Below are 23,501 nucleotides of genomic sequence, written 5' to 3' on the forward strand. Positions count from 1 at the left end.
GAACTATCACCGCGGCCGCCCCCGGCTGGGGCTGATGGGGAGAGGAGCGCAGCCCGTGTGGGTGCTGGGATGGCTGCGTGTAGCTGCTGTGAGAGGAGCGTGGGCAGCCGTGTTTGTAATACAGCTTAGTGCCCCGCTGTGCTTACAGCGTAATTACAGGGGAGCGCACTTGGCGCTGCTGCCCACTGGCTCCTGTGGTACTGCAGCCTCCTGCCACATGGCCGACGCCCTGCGGCCGCGGCGTCGATTTCTTGATGTTGCTTTGATGTTGGCTCTGCTTGAGTTGGGATTTTATCACCGTCAGCGGGTTTGGGGAAGTATTTTAATAGCTCAGGAGTGTAGCTCGCAGTTCCTGACACTGGGCTCCGATTTTTATATGCGATCTAGGCGAGGAACCAGAAATCTGTTTGTCTCCTGGAAGTGCTGCTCCAGCATGCTTTTCTAAAGGGGTCCTCTGCTTCGAAGAATCTTTTTTTCCCCCTGTCGTCTACCAACCTGATCCTGTCTGGCCCCTTCGAAATTAGAATCCGGCCTTGTTAACAGATAAGTCAGGGAAACAAGACCGGAAATGTCGTGACATTGAGTAAATCTATGACACATTTTACTTCATTAACATCAGTAAAATACTTTGGTAAACTATGAAAGGTTCAGGTACTACAAAGTAAATGTTGCGTCAGCTGACGCATTTCGTGTTAACTCTTGTAGTGAAAACAAAGGACTGAGGTCACAGGTTCAGTATTATGATAGGAATTGTCCATGATGACATTTCCAAATGCAACACAAGAGAATTATCTCTTACGTATTTTCATACTGCTATAAGGCTGCTAGCCCTTTCTTGCCGAACACCAAGAGAAAATCTGAAGGCAGGCAGCAGTGATTCTGCTGCCCAGGGGACAGCACATTCATCGCACTATGACTCATGTTTTGTACATGGTCTTTTAAGCTCCCTAAAACATTGCCCGCTTCAGTTCTTAACCTTTCACTGTCCCAAACGGATACACTTGCAGCCATGGGGTGAACTCACAGTAATTGCCCGAACAGGTTTCCCCCGAGCTTTGATAGTTGCCACACCTGTTATTTTATCTGCTGTAGAAGAAAAGTACATAGGGTCCTCTGCTGTTTCCATCTTGGCTACTGGAAGATTATTACAAGTAACATGCAGCTTAGAACTCCTGCAACGTTATACAGAGGGAAGGGGCAGTGCGGAGTATGCACTAAAATGTCTGACCATATGAGAGAGAAAGCCACTGATACTGTCTGTCTAAAGAGATTTTGCAAGAGAACAAGCTTGCTTTGTTCTATAAGAAGCTCTAGTACACAGCCGTGGAAAAAAGTGTACCTTTAGAGTATTTAATGTTCCTCACACATTAATATGTTCACAAGCAAAGTACAAGTGAAATTAACCCATGCATGCAAACACAATATGCAGTGGAGCTGGAGCTGTAAATATTTAATTACTTAATTAAAGCAAGACATTTGTTTTAGTAACTGTAAGGCAACCCTGAATATTTACCCGCTGCTAAGAATAAATGGGCATTGTCCAAGCAGGTTGATCACATGCTGGTCTTCTTAAGCAGTTTATCTGCCATTACAACTGGAAAATAAAGCGACAGACTGCTTAAGCTGTGAGGCTTTGCCTTCTCAGCCCCACAGCCCCCAGGTGACTGCCACAGAACTATCATCTGACAGAACAGGAGGAAGAGTCAAACATTTTCCTGTTCTCATTAGCAAATTCTTTTGGGTTACTGCATGTTTTTTCAGGCTATTCTTATGCCTGAAGCTTATTGTTATTGCTATTTTTGCAGTAATTTCTCATAACTCAGTTAACTTTTTGAATTGAGAGGTAAAGGAGAAAGGTCTCATTTGTTTATTCTGCCGATGAACTCTTTGCTTGATGTACAAACGATCGTTAAGAGCAAGACAATGGTTTATTATTTCAGTAAACAGGATCTATTTTATGGAGTTTCTCCATTTCTTAATTCTTTTTCCTCAACTATGAATAAGGCTGTAGCACAAAGGGCACATAAGAACAGTTGAAAAGTGGTGTACATGGGTAGGTGCAAAAAGGGCACTTATCTGGCAGAAATTGAAGATATTAGTGTCTTTTTGGACCTGGCTGTGAACATCAGTGTCATTTTCACAAAGTTGTAACATCCTGCTAAGGATGACTGTTCATACCCTAAAGCAAAGGGTACGCTGACAAGAGGTCATTTCCTTTTTCTTCTGGACTACACATTCAATATTCAAACTTCTGTTTTCTTTCCTTTAGCTTCATTCTTAAGGTCACAGTCCACAGACTCAACAGCATCAACACAAGATCCCACTCAGCCACACACACACACCTTGAGATGCTGAGCTCTTCTAAAATTTACAACACCCTCATTAGTGATTTTGAAGATTCTGAAAAGCAGACCTCACAACTGGAGAGATGAAGGTACTCACCTGGAAAGAAGTGCATATGGCTCTCAATCCCATCTGCAGCAGACACTCAGCTACATCAGCTGGAATCTACAGCACTTCACTGTGGTCAAATTCCAAGCTCTGCCCTCCACAAACAGAACTACAACTGTTGTCTGCAATCAAGAAGCGAGTCGTGTGGTATTATTAATGCAGCAACAGGAGTAACAACAGTCCTTAACTCAACCTCCATTCAAAAATCACACAGTGAAATTTGAGTCCAATTCTGCAAACTTCAGAGTCAGACAAAACTAAGTCTATTTTTTCCCCAAGCTCTTTCAACAGAAGAGTTATCCTGCGCTCTAAATAAAGAGATTAAATGCTTTCTTAACCACAGCAATCACAATGGAGACTCTGGTCTCACAGTCACCTTTTCTAAAAGAAGTTGCATTCCAGGTTCCTCTTCATTCTCACAAACACACTTTGCACTGGAGGAGGTTCATTCACCAGAATCCACGGGCTAGCCTGCGTATTTGATCCCACCAATACTTGCTATTTCCTCAGCTGCTGGATAATCACTTGTTCAGGTACTGCACGTTAAATTCTGTCTGCTGAGTGAGGATGAGCCTCATCGGTCGATTCTCCACGTGAAATTCTTTTGAGGTTTTCATCACTGGGAGATGCGCTGCCTTGGCTTGTATTTTAAAAGGTAAGGGAAACATTAAAAATAGCCACTTTGGTTTATGGCAACACAGCTGTGAATTGGGAGTCAAATAACAAAGAGTACAAAAAACATTTAATGCAAAGTTAAATACAATACAAACTTTATTAAAAATAGGTTGCAAGTGAAATACAGTAGAAATGGGAAACTACAGCAGTTTTGATGTTTTTCATAATAATGCACAGACAAATATGAAAAGCACTTTTACACATATTCACACTTGACCCGAATACCCAATAGCGGCCAAATCCACTCAACTGAAGGTTATAGATAATTATTATTTTTTTTTTTTTGCCAAGCTTTTTTCAGATCCTAGCAGCAACAGTAATTCAGCCACAGCCTAAGTTTTATTTTTTTTTCCTTAAGAAAAATGTATCACTGTAAGGCTGCTAGTGTTCTCAAGATAAGTTGGGAGAGGCTTGCTTTTCCTGATTAACAGACATAGCAAGCATGCAGATCCTTCATTAACACTTGGAACCAGCTTAATCTTCTACTTCATATTTAACAGGTGAAACGGTAAAAGCACACTTTCAAATAAGAAACCTGAAGTACGTAAAAAATATTTACACTCCAATTTTCATCAACTTGCATTTATTTATCATACAACTCTTATTAAAAGTGATTTCTTTCCTAAGGCAGTGAAAGTCTACCCCTTTGTATTTGGAAGTGTGCACAATTCCCTAAATATATATTTATAAGAGAACAATATGATACAGGAAAAAAATCATCTAAAGCCAGTAAAGGGCTTTGTCAAATAGAAAATTTGTTTGGAATCACAATATATATTGTCTTAACATCACACAATGAGAAAAACTCTGATGAGGTCCTTATTCCCAGCATCATCAGCCACGTTAAGTGTAGCCGAGGAAACCACGGGAGGAAAAAGATTAACAATTTAAAATTAAATAAGGCTATTACAGTGTGAAAAAATAGCTTGAACTGCCAAAAATATTTTCAGTACAACAGTGACAGGATGTTAGTGAAGCCAGCTAGACTAAAGAAGAGCTTACTAGCACTGCTTCTTCAGCATGAGTAGAAATGGATTGCTGCCAGCAGACCAGGTCTTAATAATAACATTCCCACTCCCAGCTAGCAGTAGTGTATTCAATGCTCCACACAACAGGGTTTATTTTCCCTTTAATATGCCAGTTCACTTCTCCATAGGAAAAAACAACAACAAAACAGGACGACAACAACAAAAAAGAAATAACCCCAAAACAGAGATATTGCTGAACTGCTGAGAGCAGGCTTATCAATACCATTCCATGTGTATTTCCCTAGTAACTTCTCATCTATTGTTCTGAGAAAACTTAACCTATATTTTCTAATAACTTTGGAAACAAAATTTCTTGTCTTTAACAGAGGACAAACATTTTGGTCCTAGCTGATGAATGGCAAGGAGCATAGCCTCCTATCTATTACTTCTGTAATTTTTAATAAAACAAACGCTCCTAGGCTTTTCACCTCCACATTTCTGAAAGTCTGATGCACAAAGAATGGGGGTGTATCAATGCAGACTTTTCTGTAACCACGGATAAATTCCATTTTATACCCAACAAATTTGTAGGAACAGAAATGCTTTATCCCAAGGTTTTACCTATAGAACGAGTGTTCTTCCAGTACTAAATCATGGTATTGATAGGCTGATCATTGTATGAACACCATAGAGTATGGCAAACTTGCATACGAAGTCTTACTTAAGATAGCGATCTAGATACCATCTTCTTAACAACCTAAAATACTAAGTTCTAGTGCACAGTTTAGTTTAGGCAGTTCAAGCTATTCTCACTCTCTCTGCTCAGCAGCTAAAAAAACAAAAAACAAAAAAAAACAAAAAAAAAAAAAAACCATCAAAAGGTGTGTCTGTGAAACACCAGGAAACAGAACTTATCTTTGACAAGTGCTACTTGGTCTGGTGCACAAGAACTTAACCCCCAAAACAGAAAGAAAAGAGTTACCTTCACGTGATTCATATCTTTAAAATTTTACAGTGCTTTCATTGTATAAGCCACAAGCTCCTGGCAAAGTAATCAGTTTTCTTGCTATTGCAACATCTCTAAATCTTAATTAACAGTCTTAGATATAGAGGAATCAAAGTCACTCATTTTGGAAAATATTCATTTTCTGTTCGTTAGCAGTGCCCCTCATCTCAGTCCCTCAATTTAGAGATCTTCAGTTACATCTGATAAGGTGCTTCAATCTTATTTTGTGTTCAACTCATTTTCCAGTTCCATTAGTTTCCTAGAGGCTTTTACTTTATTGGATACATCTTGACCCTGTGAAAAAAGTCGCTGGCGTTCCCTGAACGTCAAGTTTTCTGGTGCTCCAGGTAAATCTGTATCTTGACTGGAAAGGGAGAAGAAAGTCTTGGTTATATTTATCATCTACAATATCCTTAAATATAATAATTCCTAGTGATGTGCATTAACTGGCAGAGTTTTTACCACGGCAGGAGTGTTGGTTTAGCCTTCTGCAAGGCTCTGTTCCCCACACATACCTCTAATTCTGACATCGTGCTGTCATTCAGATTAGCAGAAGCAGCTCCCGATCGCAGCTAACATGTAAATACAAACTGTATGACTTGCCGATTTTCAAAGTGAAGCACAGGTGTAACTAAGGCTGTGTCTGTAACAGCACAGCACTGCCATTACAGCTTCCTACATCAGCAAGTGCCCAGGAAAAAGCACTGGACACAAAGCTTTTATATATGCTGTGGTAAACAAAGCTACTGAAAGTACAAAGTACTGAAGTACATAGTACAAAGTACTGAAGTACATAGTAGGGGCTGCAATACAGTGCTCCTATATTTTATTCTACACTGGCCAAGTTTAAGTGCAGTTGTTGCCTAAAGTATTGAACAGTTCTTTACCCTTGAAGAAAACTAAAAAAATGGAAGTGTTTCTGCCCAATGAAGATCTCCAATCACTCTTAGGCATGGCTGTAACACTTTATATATGTGATTACCTGTCATATAAAAAAACTAATACGTATTTCAGTTTCATGATCAGAAAGCTCCACACCAGGACCTCTCTGCTCTGCATGCTCCACTGAAACATTAACAGTGTTTTAAAACACAGTAGAAGAGGGCTATAGAAGAGGGCTAGGAACTTCTACAGAACCCTGTCCAAAGCCCAGCTGTGTCCTCCGTAGTTGACACAGTACACCTTGCAACTCCCTTACAAGATGCAGCCCGTGTTCTTTATGCTTACTATACATTTGGAAAGAATCCCACTTGAGAGGAGCCGTTCAGATTTTTAAATACACCTAAACCAGTTGAAACTTTTCATTTAGAATGATCTGTTTGCTTTCTTGTAGCACTAAAATTTGCCACTGTGAAGTAGTACTTTAGATCACTTGTGTGGAATTTGCACTTCCTCGTAACCCAAGACACGCCACAGATGACTGCAGAACTCTTCAGCAGCCCCCAGAGATGTGATAGCAGAGGCTACTGCAGAAGTTAGCTACATCATACAACTCAAAGTTAATGCTTAATGGACTCCTGTGTGTCACCTTTTAGATCGCTTGTCTCTCGGATCCCGATAAACTTCATGGGCCCCAACCGTTGCTCCTGAAGATCCAGTGTATGAATTTATTCCTTATGCAAAAGAAAAAGTAAGTTGAAGAACAGCAGTCGCAACACAGAAGTTTTATATTGTATTTCTTTAAAAAAGGTGCAGTGCTTCTTTCAAGAAATCATCTCAAACTAGAATCAGAAATCAATGGTCATCTGACTCGTACGATATTTAAGAAAGGTAATACCAAATTCCATCCCCTCTCAAAGCAGCTGTAATCTTTTATTCCTAGTTTTAAGTCAGAACATGTTAGATTATTCAGCACACGGTAAATCATGGTGGTCATCCTATTATAGTGCGCTGCAAGACAGACGTTAGAAGTTCAAGAGGACTGAGGGAAAGAGGAACATGCTTCACTATCCTGTAATAAACTGTACAGGAAATAAGTTAACTGCAGCTGCTCTGTTTGGGAAGCTAAAAGTAATTCATGACCACTATAAAACATCTTTGTAATTCAGAGCTTTTTTCTCTATTTAGTCTGATCATGCAAGATGTGTAAATCAGAACACATTCCCCACTTTCCCCCTTCACTTTTGTTTTGAATTTCAAGCAAGCATGCAGCACTGCACCTTTAGTTTAAGTTGATACAACACACAGGTTTTACACATTACATTAAATCTTTCTAAAGGCCACAAGACAAAACCTTTTCTTTCCAATCAAATTGTTTACTGAATTTATACTGCATTCAAGACCGTGTTAGCTTAATGACTGCCAGGAAGAGTTAAAAATAAAGAGTCAGATTTGTCTCCAGACAGTTCTGGTCTCAAATATTGTACGTTATGTCTTGTGAACCTTATTCTGTACTGAACGAAATGTTTGCTTCTTCCACTGGTATACATAACTTCTCACAAGTACTCAAGCAAGTAAAAGAGACGGTATGAAGCTGGAACACACAGGCAAATTTAGCAAGCGTATCATTGGCTAAATATTTTTCACCCCAAATTTGTAGCAGATCAGATCATACTAGATAGGGCAGTTGAATGAAGAATTTCTTTCCTTTCAGACATGAGTCTTGCATACATTCAGTACCACCCCTCCCTGCTTGCAACATACTGTTTCCACATGCTCCAGCAGCAGTTTTGATACTGGTGTTGGCTTTCCTTTGGTTACTTGATGGAGCCAATGTTCTTAAACAACCCAGTGGAAGAAGGTTACGAGAGCAAAATTTGCAGAAGCGTGGTTTACTTAGAGTTAGCATTCAGAACAGAAAAGAATTGTAAAGGACAGTAATGTAACAAGAGTCAGCGAGATGGGAGATGGTAAACTGCACAGTGAATTCTGCATTTTGTGCAAACGGCTTTGTACGTTACGCAGGCAGTCTTCATAGAAGCTTGAGCAATCAGGTGAGGTTAACCTGTTCTCATGGCTAATTTAAAAATTATGAAATAAGAGTATTCAGAATTAGTTGTATGGTTTATGAATTAGGTTATTAAAGGTGAAGCATCATACTACAGAATTCCTTAACCGTTACCAAAACCTAATCAAGTCTTTGTGGGTTGTCCTTCTGAATGTTTTCCAGAATATGAACACGTACACACACAGAGTATCACTGAACATTTCACTGTCCTGAGATTCATCTTTCCATAGATGTTAACAGAAAGCAGGAGGATTGGGAGGATTGAGATGCCATTAATGGTATTCTGTGTTTTGGATGATGGGGGGCAGCAAGAGTGGTGGTGACAACCAGTGATGGATAGTTCTAGTTACTTAATTTATTACACGTACAGCTTTCAAAGCGACAAATAAGGAAAGGAAGAAAGGGCCTTTGGAATTCTATACCCTGTGATGGAAGGTATATTTATGCTTGAGTCAGTGTCAAATAAGAGTTTCTAGAAAAAGAAAGTACTTGAAAGAATAAAAATTCAGTACGTACATACAGCAGAAAAGTTCCATGTCAGAAGCACGGTTCAGAATAGGGGCTGATGGCAATGTAGACCGAGTGTTTAAAGAGAACCTTTTATGTGTAGCTCTCATCATTCTTTAACACTTTAATTCTCTGCAATATAAGGAGTTTGAAAACTAGACTGCTTCTGTGAGAAAACTGAGATATGAGATCAGCTTCTGTGGGTTTATCAGTAGACTTGCTTGCATAATAGGCATGTAACTGAAACACCTGCATCTGTAACGTAGCACAGATTCCATAAAGTGTGTCTATTTATACTCCCGTGTAATGACCAGACAAGTAAAAAGCAAAAGCCCTTTCTCACCTTCTTTTAAGATTTGGAGACAGTGATAGAGCAAGAGCACAGTGACTGATGAGTTTGTAGAATCCATAGGGGCCACTACATCAAGAGATCTCACAGGCCATACTAGATTAAAGAAACTTATTTTTCTCTCTTCAAAATGATTAGCAGCACAGACATCTTTTATGCACCTAGGATGCTGTGCTGACCCCCAACAGTGAAGCTGCTAGGCATCAACAATATTAGTCGGGCAGTAATCGTAACAGAGCTGAACTCTGACCCTTCAGGAATATCAAAGCTATACAATGTTGTGCAGAGCTTTTCTGTGATCCTGGAAGCTGTCTGTGTCAGAAGCAAACATGCCCTGCAAATAATGGGATTTCTTGCTGGAAAACAAGCCTCAGCTGAAAAGGATGAAGGCAAGAAGCAGTGAGTATTGTGCACTTGCACAATACTTGCACAGTTCCATACATTCCCTAAACCATATTATTACACAACTGCAGCTGTGTTAGAAGTGCTTCTGATAAACGGTACCTGTTCTGTGGCCGCCACACTCACTATGACCAGAGAACACCATACCTCTATTTAAAGAAATCTAGTATTTTTCTATACTCATTAAGTGACCAAGAAGGGGAACAAGGATGCCATATGTAGGCTTTCACATTTGACTGCTGAGACTTCAGTCTAGTCAGCAGGCTGTCTGTTCAGGCAGAAGCCAGCACAGACATCTTCCCTTGCTTTCCTGGGTGATTCATTACTTCCCATTCTAGGAGGATGATTTCATCTGCTGAATTGGTTGTCAAGACATCGACTGAATTCTAACAGAAGCAAGATCGAACTAGGAGAACGTCATGGCTACCACTCCCTTCAGAAGAATACAGATGTAGGGGAAGTGCTGGCAGATGCTGCTATTTAAAGACAACATTCCCTTATTCATAAACTGCACATAGAATAGGATTTGTGCATACCTGCATATTCGAAGAGTGAAGTATGTAAGATTTTTCCTTTGAAGCAGGTTCAAAAAAAATAGCATGGAACTTTAAACTGAATCATTGTTAAATTCGTGAGTGTAACTAAAATAATATGGGAAAAATATGGTTCTGAAGTAAATAGCAACTAGAACTCTACTTGAGATATAACTCCACTGTGGTTGCTCATTTGGAGTTATAAGAGAAACAAGATGAGGAGGCAGAAAAATATAAGGGTGTGGAAAGGGGTAGGGGAAGAGCAATGCACAGGGCACACAGATGAAATTTAGGTTCTTGTCCCTGTGTACAAGAAAGCTGCACCATACGAAGCAGAAGTACAGAAATAGTGCTGAATGAATTCAGCTTGCTGCACGTTCTGTCTATCTGTTGGTGCTTTCAAATTTAAGAGTTGTACCTAGTAAAGTCATTTTAAAGCCATTTGCACACGTTATTAAGAAAGAGAACCCTGGTACCGAAACCAAAAGCAGACAATAGCTCTGTTCACGAACCCAATAGAAGAAGATTTCTGCGGTCAAGAACGACACACTTCAGGATGCCCTGAGTAACCAGTGCTCATACAAAACAAATCACTGAAAGATACAGAGTGAGAGCCAAAACCAACAGTACTTTGAATTGGTTGAGTAATAGTTAAAATAAATTTTAATCCATTGTGTGAAAGATGAATTTTTACTTTTGAAGAGCTGGGGTAAGGAACAAGGAAATTTGAGAGATCAAAACAATTAAAAACGGGAAGATTCACATTAATATTAGGATTTAAGTTAGATCACCATAGTGAAAACAGTGATTAAGTGGAAAAAAAATCACAAAGGAAGTGATTTGATCTACAGCATCAGAGTTGAAAACGTGAGGATAGTTCTGTGGAGAAGATCGATTTCATGGTGTCTACCTTTAGAGCTGCTGGCATGGATGAAACTCGGTTTGTTTGGTGGGGGCGGGGGCTGGCTTTTTTTGGCAGAAGTACTGTTGGCATTGACTGGAGATGACTGGAATGAGTTGGAAAGAAAGAGGCCATCTGAAACGGGGCGAGGCTGGCGGGAAGGCTGCTGTGGTTTAAGGGTGGCAGGAGGAAAGTCACCATAAGATTTTCTTGTGCTGGAGTACTTATCCTGACCTGCTAGATTGGAATCCTCCTCCTCATCATCATCATTGTAAGCAACAAACTTGGCAGTATAAATCGTGTCAGGGGAGAGGACCTGTGTTTTGAGGTAAGAGGTGTTTCGCTGAGGTGGGGGAGGAGGAGCGTTAGATGAAGGGGTTGGGGATGGGAGTTCATATTCCCGTGGAAGTGGAGGTCTGTACAGACCAGGCTCGTCTGGTTCCAGCAATCTTCGTTCTGCTTCGTCGTGCTGCCTGCGCCTTTCAGCCTCTAAGCGATTGTAGTACTCCTCTTCCTGTCGCCTCTGTAAGTCCAGAGGGGGAAAAAAGGCACTGGTCAGTATGGCAGACATTTCAATCTCTAGGAGCTTTGAGTTTCCATGAGAGCTACAAGCATCTTTTTTTTTTTGTCTCCTTTTTTGGCAATGAGCCGTGCTTCTGCATGAACTCATGCAAAGAGTATTAACTACTGTGAAAAGAAAGGCCTTCTCCCCATAACACAGCGTGGCTGTTATTTCTGGGTTTACTAGGGGCGGTGTAAAGCTAAAGGCAACTGCCTACATGAACTAAGGGCAGCTCCTGCATTTATTACTGAAAATGTAACTACAGTTAATAATGGGTATATTCACTAAAGCTGTAAAGAATCCATGGGAGAGAAAATAGCTGAAATTAACTACCATCTTAAAAAAGGAGTTTTATAATCCTACTGCAGGCTTATGCAATGCATATTAAACGGAGCCTTGGAATATACGACTCCTAATGAAGCTTCAAGTATGAATAGCAGGAAAACTACTTTCACATAAAAATCCAATTACAGGAACCTTTTAAATACTAACATCAAATGATGCTTTTTATAAAAGCATTGATAAGAAGCACATTTCTAGAAAAAAATATGTGCAAGTGATACTTACACAAAGGCAATAGCCATGAAAAATGTCTGTTTTCCAATTGTAAAGATTTTTTTCCTGTTTTTAAACTTCTGAGCATCTGATTTTGTTCAGCTCTCGTCTAAGCCACGTTATAAATCAATACATTTATTTTTTCATTATTTATCCCGTAACTTGGTAATATGTGTAATGTGTGGTTCCCAAGTACACATCTTCAAAAAAAATTTTTGTCTATGCATACTATAACTTGTTCTGGGAATATATGACGTTTTGAACATCCCTTTTTGTTCTTCATTTATGTGTTTGAAAATATCTACTTTAGCTGCTCAGTACCCTGAGTCTGTTACTCTAAAATAAACAAATAAATAAATCTCATTTTGTTTATGTAGACCAAAGACAAGAAACTTGCTTCCTTGTATTGTCTCTGAAGTTATCAGAGTGGTCAGATGGTGGTACTGAGATCCTAGTTGGTAGATGCACAAGCACTTCAGTCCAGATCTGTCAGTGAAAATCCTTTCAAATGCGTGATGCACATGTCATTTGGTGTTATGGTTTTATGATTTTTGTTGTATTATTGATATTCCACATCATAAGATCATAACATTTGGTAGCACTGCATCGTGGTTAGAAACCAAGATCGCCTGTTTTTGAGAAGACCAGGAGGTTTTTGAGATATCAGGAGGAAGTCTTTCACTGAAAGGGTGGTGATGCACTGGAACAGGTTGCCCAGAGAGGTGGTGGATGCCTCATCCCAGGAGGTATTCAAGGCCAGGCTGCATGTGGCTCTGGGCAGCCTGCTCTAGTGGTTGGCGACCCTGCCAACAGCAGAGGGGTTGAAACGAGGTGATCTTTGAGGTCTTTTTCAACCCAGGCCGTTCTATGATTCAACCCTAACTTCTGAAAACAAGCCCTCGTCACTGCTAAAAACCTTCAGCTGGAACGCCTACCAATTTTGTGCACTTAACCCCTGATGACCCCAAAGTAAGCTGTTACTAGCCAGGCTATAGAGGAGGGGCCTGTAAGAACGTGTGGTGCCCTCAGAGGACCATAACCTTTTCTTCTGCCTCTCTTCTGGTTCGCTCCTCCTCTTGTTGTCGGCGTTCCTCTTCTTGCCTGGCCCTGTCTTCTGCTTCTCGCTTGCGCATTTCTTCCAGCTGTTGCTGCCGTCTGCGTTCTTCATCCTGTAACTAACAGAGACACACCTTTAATTTTTTCATTGCTCACATAGGTAGAGGTTCAAAACAACTATAAACTGAGTATTCGTATATAAAAATAATTAATTCAGTAGCAGATGCTGTGCTAAACAACACTGCTTTCCTCTGTTAAGAGTGAACTCTGACACTCTTTTCCCTAACATCCCTCTTAAAAGCTGGGAAAACAGATGCACAGAACTATGCACTTAAAAACCGACAGACAGACATTTTCAGCAGTCATAAGGAACCCCTAGCAGAAGATTGAGGTGGTACATGCTCCAGACTGCTTCAGCAACCAGCCTCCAGGAGCAGCAAAGTGAAATTTTTGGAACCAACAATCCACAGCTCTGGCAGCCAATTGGTTTTTCATTTGGGATTAGCATTTAAGCACTGGAAAAATCACGACTCATTAGTCAAAGGGTCTATCCAGTTAAAGTTACAGGCTCATTCAGCACGTCTGCAAACAGTCTCAGGAGATAAATAAAATCTCCTCCCACTGTACGTGTTTTGGAAAAAGCAGAGCGAGGCAAAGAAATGTTTGCTCACAAGAACAACTAATGTCCAAGAGACAAGCACTGCTTCATACATGCCTATGATAAACACTGCACAGGTAAGGAAAATGAGCAAAACCCCAAACTTTGCCTGCTTCTCTGATGCTAACGGGATCTGCTCTTATTGGATAGGAGTATTCACTGACTTTATAACATTCATAAATAGAAACCAACTAGACTGCATCCTGCCTTGCCTTTTACTGTGACATGTTTCATGCTTTTTCCTAAGATCCTGCCACTGACTGGCATACTTTACTACATGCTGCACTTAATGCTGCTGTTTCTCAACCCAGCTTCACTTATACAGAACAGTTCTCAAGGAACAAAGCAATGATGATAGTAAGAAATTTAGTTCTAATAGGACTTTTCAAGAAGACCTTGCATGTAGATGTGTGTTGTGTGCCTCCTGCAGTCTCTGTAATTTAATAGGAAATGCGCTTTAATGTATATAAATTGTGTATCAGATTCCGGCCCGAGGTTTTCTAACCAATTTTTACCATCAACTCTACAAAACTCTGTTCTTTTTCATTTGACAGGCTTTCTAATGTTTATTTTCCCACTGTGGATCTTGTAGCATTTTCCTCTTATGCAGCAGCATTGTGTGAACACTAGCTGCCTGCATCTTAGAACAGCTACAGAAATCACTGCAGCAAAACCACCTCCAAGCTGAAGTGATAACAACCCCTATATTTTAAGGGCGAAAGCTAAAGAGCACAGTAATCTATTTCATTTGGGCTAATGTGTACTGAGTGATGATACCTCTGAGTAAATTTGCCTTATTTGTAAGCTCTGTAATTCTTAACTCACAGAAACATGAAACGCAGTATACAACGTAGGGTAGGGAAGGAAGTGATTAATCTACCATCTACTTGCATTAAGACCTTGTCTGTCTTGTTTATTAAGACTTTGTTTTAGCAGAGGACATAATGCTGTCAAAAGGAAAGACAGCTACTAATTCAGAAGAGTTCATGGAAGAGAAGTAAACTTCCTCTAAAAAAAAAAGGCAAAAATTGCACAGAAGAAAAAAAACTACAGAATTCTTTGACTTTGTCCCAGTCATGTTTAGAGTAAAGGCCTAAACACAGTAATTACTGATCCCAGATTACTGCATGGATACCTCTGTGCTTAGTAGCAAAGGAGAGCTCGTACTGTTTTGCTTTGCCCCATATGGTGCAGTTCTGTGGCTGACAGTGGGGAGGAGCACTGCACGTAAGCCTTGCCATTTCTGTGGGCGATTCACTTCCCCACCATTCAGCACTGCACTAGGGATGCAGCCTCTCGTGTAACCATTTAATTAGCTACTGACAGATGCAAGGCCTGTGAGTTTGCCTAACCCATTTTTAAGGCTGCTGATACAGTGTGAATTCACAACTTCCTGTAGCAGAAAAGTCCAGGATCTTACAGCCTACCTGGTAAAGAACCCTACCCTGGTCACAGCTCCATAGACTAAATAAACAGGAGTAGTAATCCAGATCTGTATTTCGAACAGCAAAGCTTATAATTCTTTCCCAGCAGCACAGAGTAATGATACTCACAGTACTTGCACCCATTACCCTTCTTTCAGTTTAGCACAGTAATGACACAGAATATGCTCTGAAGGTGATACAGTTCTGTATCTAGAAAGAAAACTTTTTTTTCCTCCCCTTGTACCCACTTCCAACGAGAGCTACAAAATAAAGAGGTAACCATAAAGAGGTCTTAGCAGTTCATGCTCACTTTGAAAGCCTGCCATGTTTTAGACAACAGACAATAATATGAACCATTAAAAACTGACATTTAGGAAAACAGAATACAGTAATTTAGGTGACCTACTTGGAAATGGTAGTTCAGAAGTAATTCCTGAATTTACGGTCAGTTTTTTACTTCGGTTGGTAAAACCCATGCTTGTAACAGCAGGTTTCATCATGTGGCTAAATACTGTGTTAATCATAGTAAGCTGTGCATGTTTGTCACCAACAGAATTTAAATATTCTGTGTTATTAGGCTCTCGGGACTACTGACTTCAAATCAGAAGGGAATGGTGCTGCTAAAACGTCTCTAAAACCAGAAGGCCAGGGAGGGAAAGGAAGAAATCTTACCTCACAGTTTGATCACTCAAACTGCTTAGTAAGATGTCATCAACACAACGACAAAACACCAAGTACACTGCTTTACATTATGCTGCTGCTACAACAAACAAATCAAGCCTGCAAGCAGAACACAGCATCTAAAAGGAGAGAAACACGGGGGGAAGGAGTCACCACATCTGGAAACATTCAAATGCATGCTTATTGTTAACTTACTGTTTACTGTATCAAAATGATTTTTGAACACCCAGAGATGGCAAATCATCATCCAAGGCACAGAAGATGATTATTATTAATAACAGAAATTGAAATGTGATAGATATTAAGGAGAAAGAAACAAACATACCAAGTCTAGAACAGAGATTGCTGGCACAGCAGTCTGCTGCAGGTAGTAAGAAAGGGGAAAAAAAGAAGATCCACAGTGAAAACAAAGGTAGGTTAGACTTGTTCTATTTCAAATGCATTTTCTTTTATTTGTTAAGTCAGATGTTTCAGAAAGACAAACTGAACTCGACAAACTGCTGAAATACAGACAAGGAAACAATCAGGAAACAACCACTTCTTTCATCAGTACTGTTTAAACTCATTGAAAAGCTCAGTTTTCCTCTACAGATGCCGTTTAGTGCATCTCTTAGTAGTACAGACAGTGAAACATAACTCAAATGCAAACAGCAATTCTGCTCAAAACTACTGCTATTTTTTAGTTTCAGAGTGTTCCAAAATGCTGGAAGAACATCATGCACAAACAATATTAGAAATCCAGCACTTGCAAAGAAGACTGATAAAACACTATGCAATGCAGCTGGCTTTTCATTAATGACACATGGCTTTTTTTTAGCTTTGCTGCAGTAAAACGCTGAAGATTTGTGTGAAAACGGCAGTTTTATATGGATTTGTATGCCTAGAGGTAACTGCCTTCATCCTACAAGTTACATGCTAGCAGTGCTGAGCTTTAACACAACCGTTTCTCCAAAGATATATTTCTTCTCCTTTCTTCAGTTTCCAAGCTTGAAGTATCTATTATTTTAAACAGTAATAAAGTTAGCCACAAGAAAACAGGAAAGCAACGCAGACTGCAGCAAACAGGAGAAGAGCAAGTTTAGAGATTCAAGCTGCCAAAGCAATCCTGAACTCAAATACTACTCAAGCCGATAGCAACTTCTGAATGCCAAAATACACACGCAAACATTTCTCAAGAAGCAGAAACTGCTTATCACAGAATTAAGTCAATTTTTGAAGATAAACGGAAGACAGCAAATTACAGAGATAGTTTTTAAGCCTGTGAAAGCAGTTATTGGTACGTAGCTTTGGTATCAGTGCTGTTCAGAGAAGAAAAATTCTCCTACATGAATTGTTTCCCAACAAAAGATTCCGGGGACTCTGAGAGACAGCAACTAGCAGTGGAGCGATCAAGTCTTTGCCACACTATTCAGCTACATGATTTTAGTACATATATTATGGTCTTTTACAGTATGAAGCTAAGGTAAGCAAGCTCCATCTGATGCTGATTGAACCGCACAACAGGAAAAATCTGCTAGCTGGAGTCCTAGGCAGGGTACAAGTTGATACAGCACGACACGGCTCAACCTAATGCTTCCACCCAGTGCTGATAGCGTCACCACAGAGGAGGTGGTAAATGCAGAGATAACATCTGCCTCACACCTCAGCCTCTGATTGGAGTGGACTAACGTGGTGGAAACTCCATCACGTATCAGTGTCCATTTCAGTTCCAAGACTATAAGTAAGAACTCTTACAGGTAAAAATATTTGAGGAAGAAAGGAAAAAACACTGTTCTTTGTTCTCAACTCTGCTACAGACTTTCATAACTTCAAATATTTTTGCTTGAGTTCCCGCAAGCAAATTCTATCCAATGTTTAACTTCCTAATCCTGCTCCAGTTACACAGCTAAATCCCTTTGTATATAGGGAATTTCTGCAGCTACAACAAGAAAAGTAATTTTGACTGCCAACATAGATTCTGTATTAGGTAGCTATGACACTTCCATAATTCACGGTTTAACTGGTGAAGCCACTGTAAGCAACTGAAAGCTCCTACAGCAATTTTAAAAACTAAAGACAGTCGAGGCAGCTCTGTTCTCCTTTACCCTATTAGGACATCAAAACACTCAGACAAATCCAGAGAACCCACCAAGACACACAATTACTGTGCTTTTGTCTAGAAAGGATTATCCCATTTTACCCTTGCTCTTCTTTCTGCCTCCAGTCGTTGCATGATAAGCATGGTATCCACATCATCGTCCTCCTCTTCCTCATCATCTTCATCCTTTTGCTTTGATTCCTGAAGTCGCTTCTGAAACTGCCACTCTAGCATGAGTTTGCGCAGGCGGTCGTTCTCTTCAGCTGTACGATCAGGCTTGTTCTGAAGATCCTGAATCTCTTTACTCAGCATATCCACAATGTGCATCTGTTGCTGCTTCTCCAGTTTCTCCTTGGCATCTCGTTTCCAGGGATCCGGAGAGAGGCTGTCACTAGAGGACAGTTCTTCCTTGCTGATAGTAATGTACTGCAGGTCTCTCCGCTCAATAGTCCGAGGCTGCTGTTGCGGCTGCAGCTCTCGAATGACTGTTTCTTGAGACCTCTGGAAAGTTGAAGTTTTTTCTGGTTTCACTTGTTGAAGGGAAACAGGAGGAACCACAGGCTGGGGAGGAATCAGTGGCTGCGAACGCATTTGGCCCAGTTTCCTCTCCTGCTCGCGGCGTTTCCTTTCTCGTTCTTCTTCCAAACGTGCCTTTTCCTTTTCATACCACCTCTGATGCTCTTCTCGTTTTTTACGCTCGGCAGCAGCCACCTGAGAAGATGCTTGTGCTCCTACCTGGTTTGGTGGAGGAGGGGGAGGCAGAGGCAAATCCATTTGTGGCTCATCGAACTCAGCCGCATAATGCACTGGAGGAGGTGGCGGTGGGGGAGGAAGATCTGTTCTGATGGGCTGGGAAATGGCCACCGGAGTCGGCTGACTTGTCGCTGGAGTTTTCCAACGGCCAGGTCCACTTTTAGTTAAACAAGAGCCAGGTGAAACTGGTTTAGACGTATGGTTCAGGTGCTCTTGGCTAGATGTGCTAGAATCCACAGATGAATTCATCCACTGATCGCTGTCTGACTTCCGATCAATGTACTCTATGTCCTTCCGGATAACAACTTCCAAACGATTCCTCTCTGGCTGGAAAACTTTATCTCGGAGTTCTTCCTGGGATCGAGCCACGCGCTGGAAAAAATTAAACAAAGCATCTATTTCATAATCCACCTCTACTAAAATGTATTTGAAATACTTAAAGCCTAAATGGCTTGCAAACTGCATTCTTATTACTAAAGGTAATTACTTTTGGAGAAGTTCAGCATTTCCATGATCAGTAAGTTTAACAACATTCTGCCTGGAAACCTGGACTGGGAGAAAGGAAGAACACAAAACAGTGCATAAGCTGAGCCTCCCCAGCTCACAGAGTTCCTCAGGACTCTCCCTACCATAGGAGGGCAAGAGCCCCAGCAGCTTGCACCACCAGCTCTGAGCACACCAGCTCTGCCATTCAGACTTCAGCTGGTTTGATGAAGTGTTTTCCTATTGGGAAGGCAAACAGAAAGGCTGCTGAGGAAAAGATGAGGGAGCCTCTGCCCATCCTCCCCTGTTAATAAGAGAGATGACTCAGCTGGAAACTCTCATTATGACAGCCATTCATGGATATAGAATAGGGAAAGTCCTATCTAGTTCTACCTGTTTTTGGGGCATGGAGTTAACGTGTCAAACACCAAGCCTCTTTGTATTCAAGCCAGAGGTACCACTGTGCTGTAAAATTTTCTGGAAGGGAATACCAGGCCCTAAATTAGGGTTATCAAATCTGTTAATCGTTTTCTTGCAGCAAATATTCATGCTTTGAACATTAGGAAATACTAAACACTCAACACATAATGTACCAATTATCAACAACTGAGAGAAGATTAACAAAGCAAACTTCTTTTCTTCTTCCTCCATCAATGACCTTAGCTGTAACCTCAAAAGAATGCCTTCTTTGAGATGAACAAGTGTATTTTTTATGCTCTACTAGTCCAGCAGATCTGAACACACAGTTATTTGTGTTAGATTTGCTGTAGAGATGCACCTAACCAAACAGTTCACTAATACATTTAGAGCAGAAAACAGGCATTTCGCATCAGTGAGAAGTTGGAAAGATTTATTTGTCTATTTATTAAAGTGTATTTTCCTTCATTTTAATTAGAAGTATTGCATGGTGGAGAAAAGAATGTCTATACTTACAATGCTTGGCAGGGAGCTAAAGCTCCTAGCTGTTGGTTTTATAAAAACACTTCAACATTTTAATCCGCAAGACCATAGCTCAAATTCTGTATCAGTCAACAACTTTAACAGATGGGGTTCATCTTAACTGCCCTGTCTAAGCTAGTCATTTAAGCTTCCCTTAAGCAGGGGAGAGGTGCCCATCCAGATGGCAGTTCATCCCATTAGGCGAGATGGAAATACCAGCCTCCCCGTGCCACAGCAGCTACGCAGACAGCCAAATGTTAACTACACAGCTCAGATAAGGTGAGATGAAATCATGAAATATGAAGGAGTTAAGCAAAGGAATTCAGCAAAATATTTCCATAGTCACATGACAAATTCATTAACTCGCAGCATGCTCCTTCAAAATTATCATCCTACTTCAAGTGTAACATTTATTTTCTTTACTGGAGGAATAATTGTGATTTGATATCTTTAGTACTGAAATAAACTCACACATTCAGTGAAGTAAGCTTTTATCCAAGTAACTTTCCTCCCTCATCGCTAGTATATGTGGGAGCACTCAATTGATCAATTCCTAGTTCATTTCTATGACATGGTATCAAAGTAACTTAACTTAGATGACACTGCTTTTCAGAAAGTAAAGCATACTGACCCTAAATTAAACATCAAGAATAGCAAAAATAAATAAATAAATAAATAAATATCAAACAAACCCAAAATGACCAAGCAACAAACAAGTATTTTGTTTCTCTTTGTATTTGAGTGATGAAGCTGTCTTTGGTGGATTAGAGAGGAAAAAGAAAAAAAAAAAGACACTCCAGTGACTGGATTCAGACTACCAAGGTTTCATTTCCTATATGGATTTGGGTAAAGTCCCCATTTACAAAGTGTAACATTATCTTTTGACTTTATAGAGGTAAATTCATTTCAGGTCAAGAAGCATTTGCATTTTGATAGCAGGGCAGTTATAAATGGAAGTAAAAACAAATAATAAATGCACTTTTAAGGGCTTTTTATTTGTCCCAGTTTTTTTTTGTTGTTGTTGTTTATTTTAATGAGAGAAGGGAGTGTGTTTCCTGCAAAGACCTTGGATAGTTTTCAAAATACTGTGTTATTTCATTTTTAATACCTCACTGTCACTTAAATGATGCACCCTGCAGGCAGAGAGATTTTTTTCCATGTAAACCTTCGTAGAGGAGTGAAGGATTTAGTTTACAGAAAACTACAAAATATTTTACAAGATAAACCCTACTGTCATTTATTACCCACTGTCCTGAGTAACAAGGACTTAAAACATCCCAGAAAACAGGTCTGCATAACTTGCTAATAAAAATTATACAGAGAAAAAAAAATAAAATGCAGGGCTCCTGATCCCAAACCAATCTTGGCAGAAGTACAGTTACTCCCCTTTATCTTTGCTTTGGTTTAACCAATCTTCATCAGCTCAGAGATCATAGAGAGTTGACAGTTCTGCAAAAATGCCTCCAGCAAACTGGGACTGAAACAGTTTCTTCCCCTCCCCTCCATCTGCCTCTTATACTTAGGAAAAAGAAATGCTTCTACCTGCATTGTAGTATTGATCGAGTGATTACTGTCTGCCTGGACCTGCGGTTTCTCTTCATAATTTGGCCACTGACTCTGAGCTGGACCCATTCGATCCTGGGATTTTGAAGCTGGGAATGTGAAATATTCTCTGGTATAGGTCTGTGTTGGGATGGGGTAAGCTTCAGGTCGTGGAGGCAGAGTTTGTTCCTGAAAAAGACAGAATGAACGTTAGATAGAGTTCTCTAATCACACTGATCTGTACAGAATGTTTTTCTAACCACACGTTTCTTAAGTGTTTTGTTTTGCCTTGTGAGAGAATTATTTGTCTGGAATAGAGGTCGTCAAACATAAACTGTGGTTAGGACTAATATTTTTACGGTCTGAAAACAAGTATGCAATATTGCACAAGCCAAAGAAATCGCAATGACAGCTTCACGAGCAAAACCTAATGAAATCTCACCAAGTTCTGTCAGTCTTTCATTAAACCATAAAAACACCACTCAGTCACTAGCACCAGCGTTTTGTACAAATACTTGAGATACTGGTTTGACTCAAGCACGCTGATCCATTGATAGCTAAGGAAAATTTAATAGCCAGCATTTTCTTGCCGTTTCTGACCTCTGTACAAAGATTTCCAGTCGAGACTGAGGTTATTTTGGTGGTAGTTCCAGATGCATAAGCATTCTTTCCCCCAGGGCTTGGAGGCTGATCTGTTGGAAAGTTAAAGGAAGCATTTACATGCCTGTTAATATTAATTTACATAACTTAATAAAATAATCGTATTCACAACATAAGTACATAAGTTTCCTTTGAATAAATCTAACATGGGGCTCGCTCCAAACATTACAACTACATCATTATTTCAAACTTAAACATAATCCCGCTTTTTTATTTTTATTTTTTAATTAGGTTTTCTTTTTATTCAAATAACCCTCCCCCCTCCCCTGAATTGAACAGCCCTTAAAGTTAGTGAAAGAGACATCTATGAGAAGAACAATCTGACTTACTTGCTACGTTGGGACTGGAGCGATGATCGGCTCTGTTCTTCATTAATCTGTCATCTCCCGGCAGCTTCTTTGGTTCACTGTACTCTGTCCATGGCAGCTGAGGGCTCTCAGGTGACCCATTTTGCGTGGAGTTGTTATACAGCTCAAAACCTTCACTCTTTGGTCGGGGTTTACCTGAGCCACGGCGGTCAGAAACTGTAACAGTTGATATATATTTTCCCCCTTCACTTATATTAACTACTGTCTAGCGTATTCTTTTTCGGACAAGAGTTACCTTGCATTTAGAACAAAAATTGAGTTTCTGGCACAGTGACTGACACACTTTAAAACTGTTACTTCAGCAGATATGCACTTCCGCTCTCATATCAACTGCAAAGGATTTGTTTGATTAAAAAAAAAATCTTTGCTTCAAAAGAGCTTTTGAAAAGATATGATGTTAGGAAAAGCCAAATGTGCCTTACTACAAAGTCCCTTGGAGCCCCACAGAGGCATATGGCATCTGCAGTGGCGTTGCAAATCGCGATAATAGGGATTTATTCTTTTAACCCATTCTTTTCTATATCCTAAATACAGAAATGGGCTTTCTTTAGAAAATTACTTTGCGTAAGACCTGTGTTGGCTTTAGGAAGTTCAAAGTATCACAGAACTTTTTAAGATCTGACACATAAACTTCACGAGATAAAGGTTCTGGCATTGCTACTTTAAAAGCTAAATAAAAACCTATCACAAAACACGTCCCAGTTTCTAGTTTTATCTTTCTTTCTTAGTAATTACATTACACTCTCTGCTTACAAGGAGGTCAAATCCCATGAAGAGAAGCCTTTATATTAAAGGTACAAAAGCTACTGAAGTTGTAATGGTGTTTGAATTCATTACATTTCATTAATTAAAAATTATTAAAAACCACGACTGTACTTTTAATACTTTTTTTTTAAAGTACAAATGCAAAACATTTATTAAACATTAGACAAAATCTTAAGCACTATTTAAAAGTCATTTTGTCTTTTCACAAGTAAAGAAATCCTTTCTATGCAATTAAATTT

General features: G+C 39.9%; 1 protein-coding gene across 16 annotated transcripts in view; it reads right to left on the bottom strand.

Annotated features, from left to right (window-relative positions):
- Nucleotides 1-3,204: 3,204 nt before the first annotated feature.
- AFDN (afadin, adherens junction formation factor) overlaps nucleotides 3,205-23,501 on the bottom strand; it is a 109,229-nt gene continuing 88,932 nt past the window's right edge. For 6 of the 16 annotated variants that reach the window (XM_065731045.1, XM_065731009.1, XM_065730999.1 and 3 more), the window contains 8 exons: nucleotides 22,459-22,653; nucleotides 22,070-22,161; nucleotides 21,470-21,658; nucleotides 17,855-18,877; nucleotides 12,897-13,031; nucleotides 10,974-11,262; nucleotides 6,629-6,713; nucleotides 3,205-5,464 (listed from right to left, as the gene is read on the bottom strand). In XM_065731045.1, the coding sequence (XP_065587117.1) occupies nucleotides 5,320-5,464; nucleotides 6,629-6,713; nucleotides 10,974-11,262; nucleotides 12,897-13,031; nucleotides 17,855-18,877; nucleotides 21,470-21,658; nucleotides 22,070-22,161; nucleotides 22,459-22,653 (2,153 nt within the window). In that variant the 3' untranslated portion in view covers nucleotides 3,205-5,319. Of the gene's footprint in view, nucleotides 5,465-6,628; nucleotides 6,714-10,748; nucleotides 11,263-12,896; nucleotides 13,032-16,000; nucleotides 16,037-17,854; nucleotides 18,878-21,469; nucleotides 21,659-22,069; nucleotides 22,162-22,458; nucleotides 22,654-23,501 lie in introns of all 16 variants that reach the window. The other 10 variants (XM_065730981.1, XM_065730973.1, XM_065730937.1 and 7 more) reach the window with 6 other exon arrangements.

The sequence above is a fragment of the Cyrtonyx montezumae genome, unplaced genomic scaffold (genome assembly GCF_038088225.1).
Source record: "Cyrtonyx montezumae isolate F1298 unplaced genomic scaffold, pur_monq_1.0 scaffold_0, whole genome shotgun sequence".
NCBI lineage: Eukaryota > Metazoa > Chordata > Aves > Galliformes > Odontophoridae > Cyrtonyx > Cyrtonyx montezumae.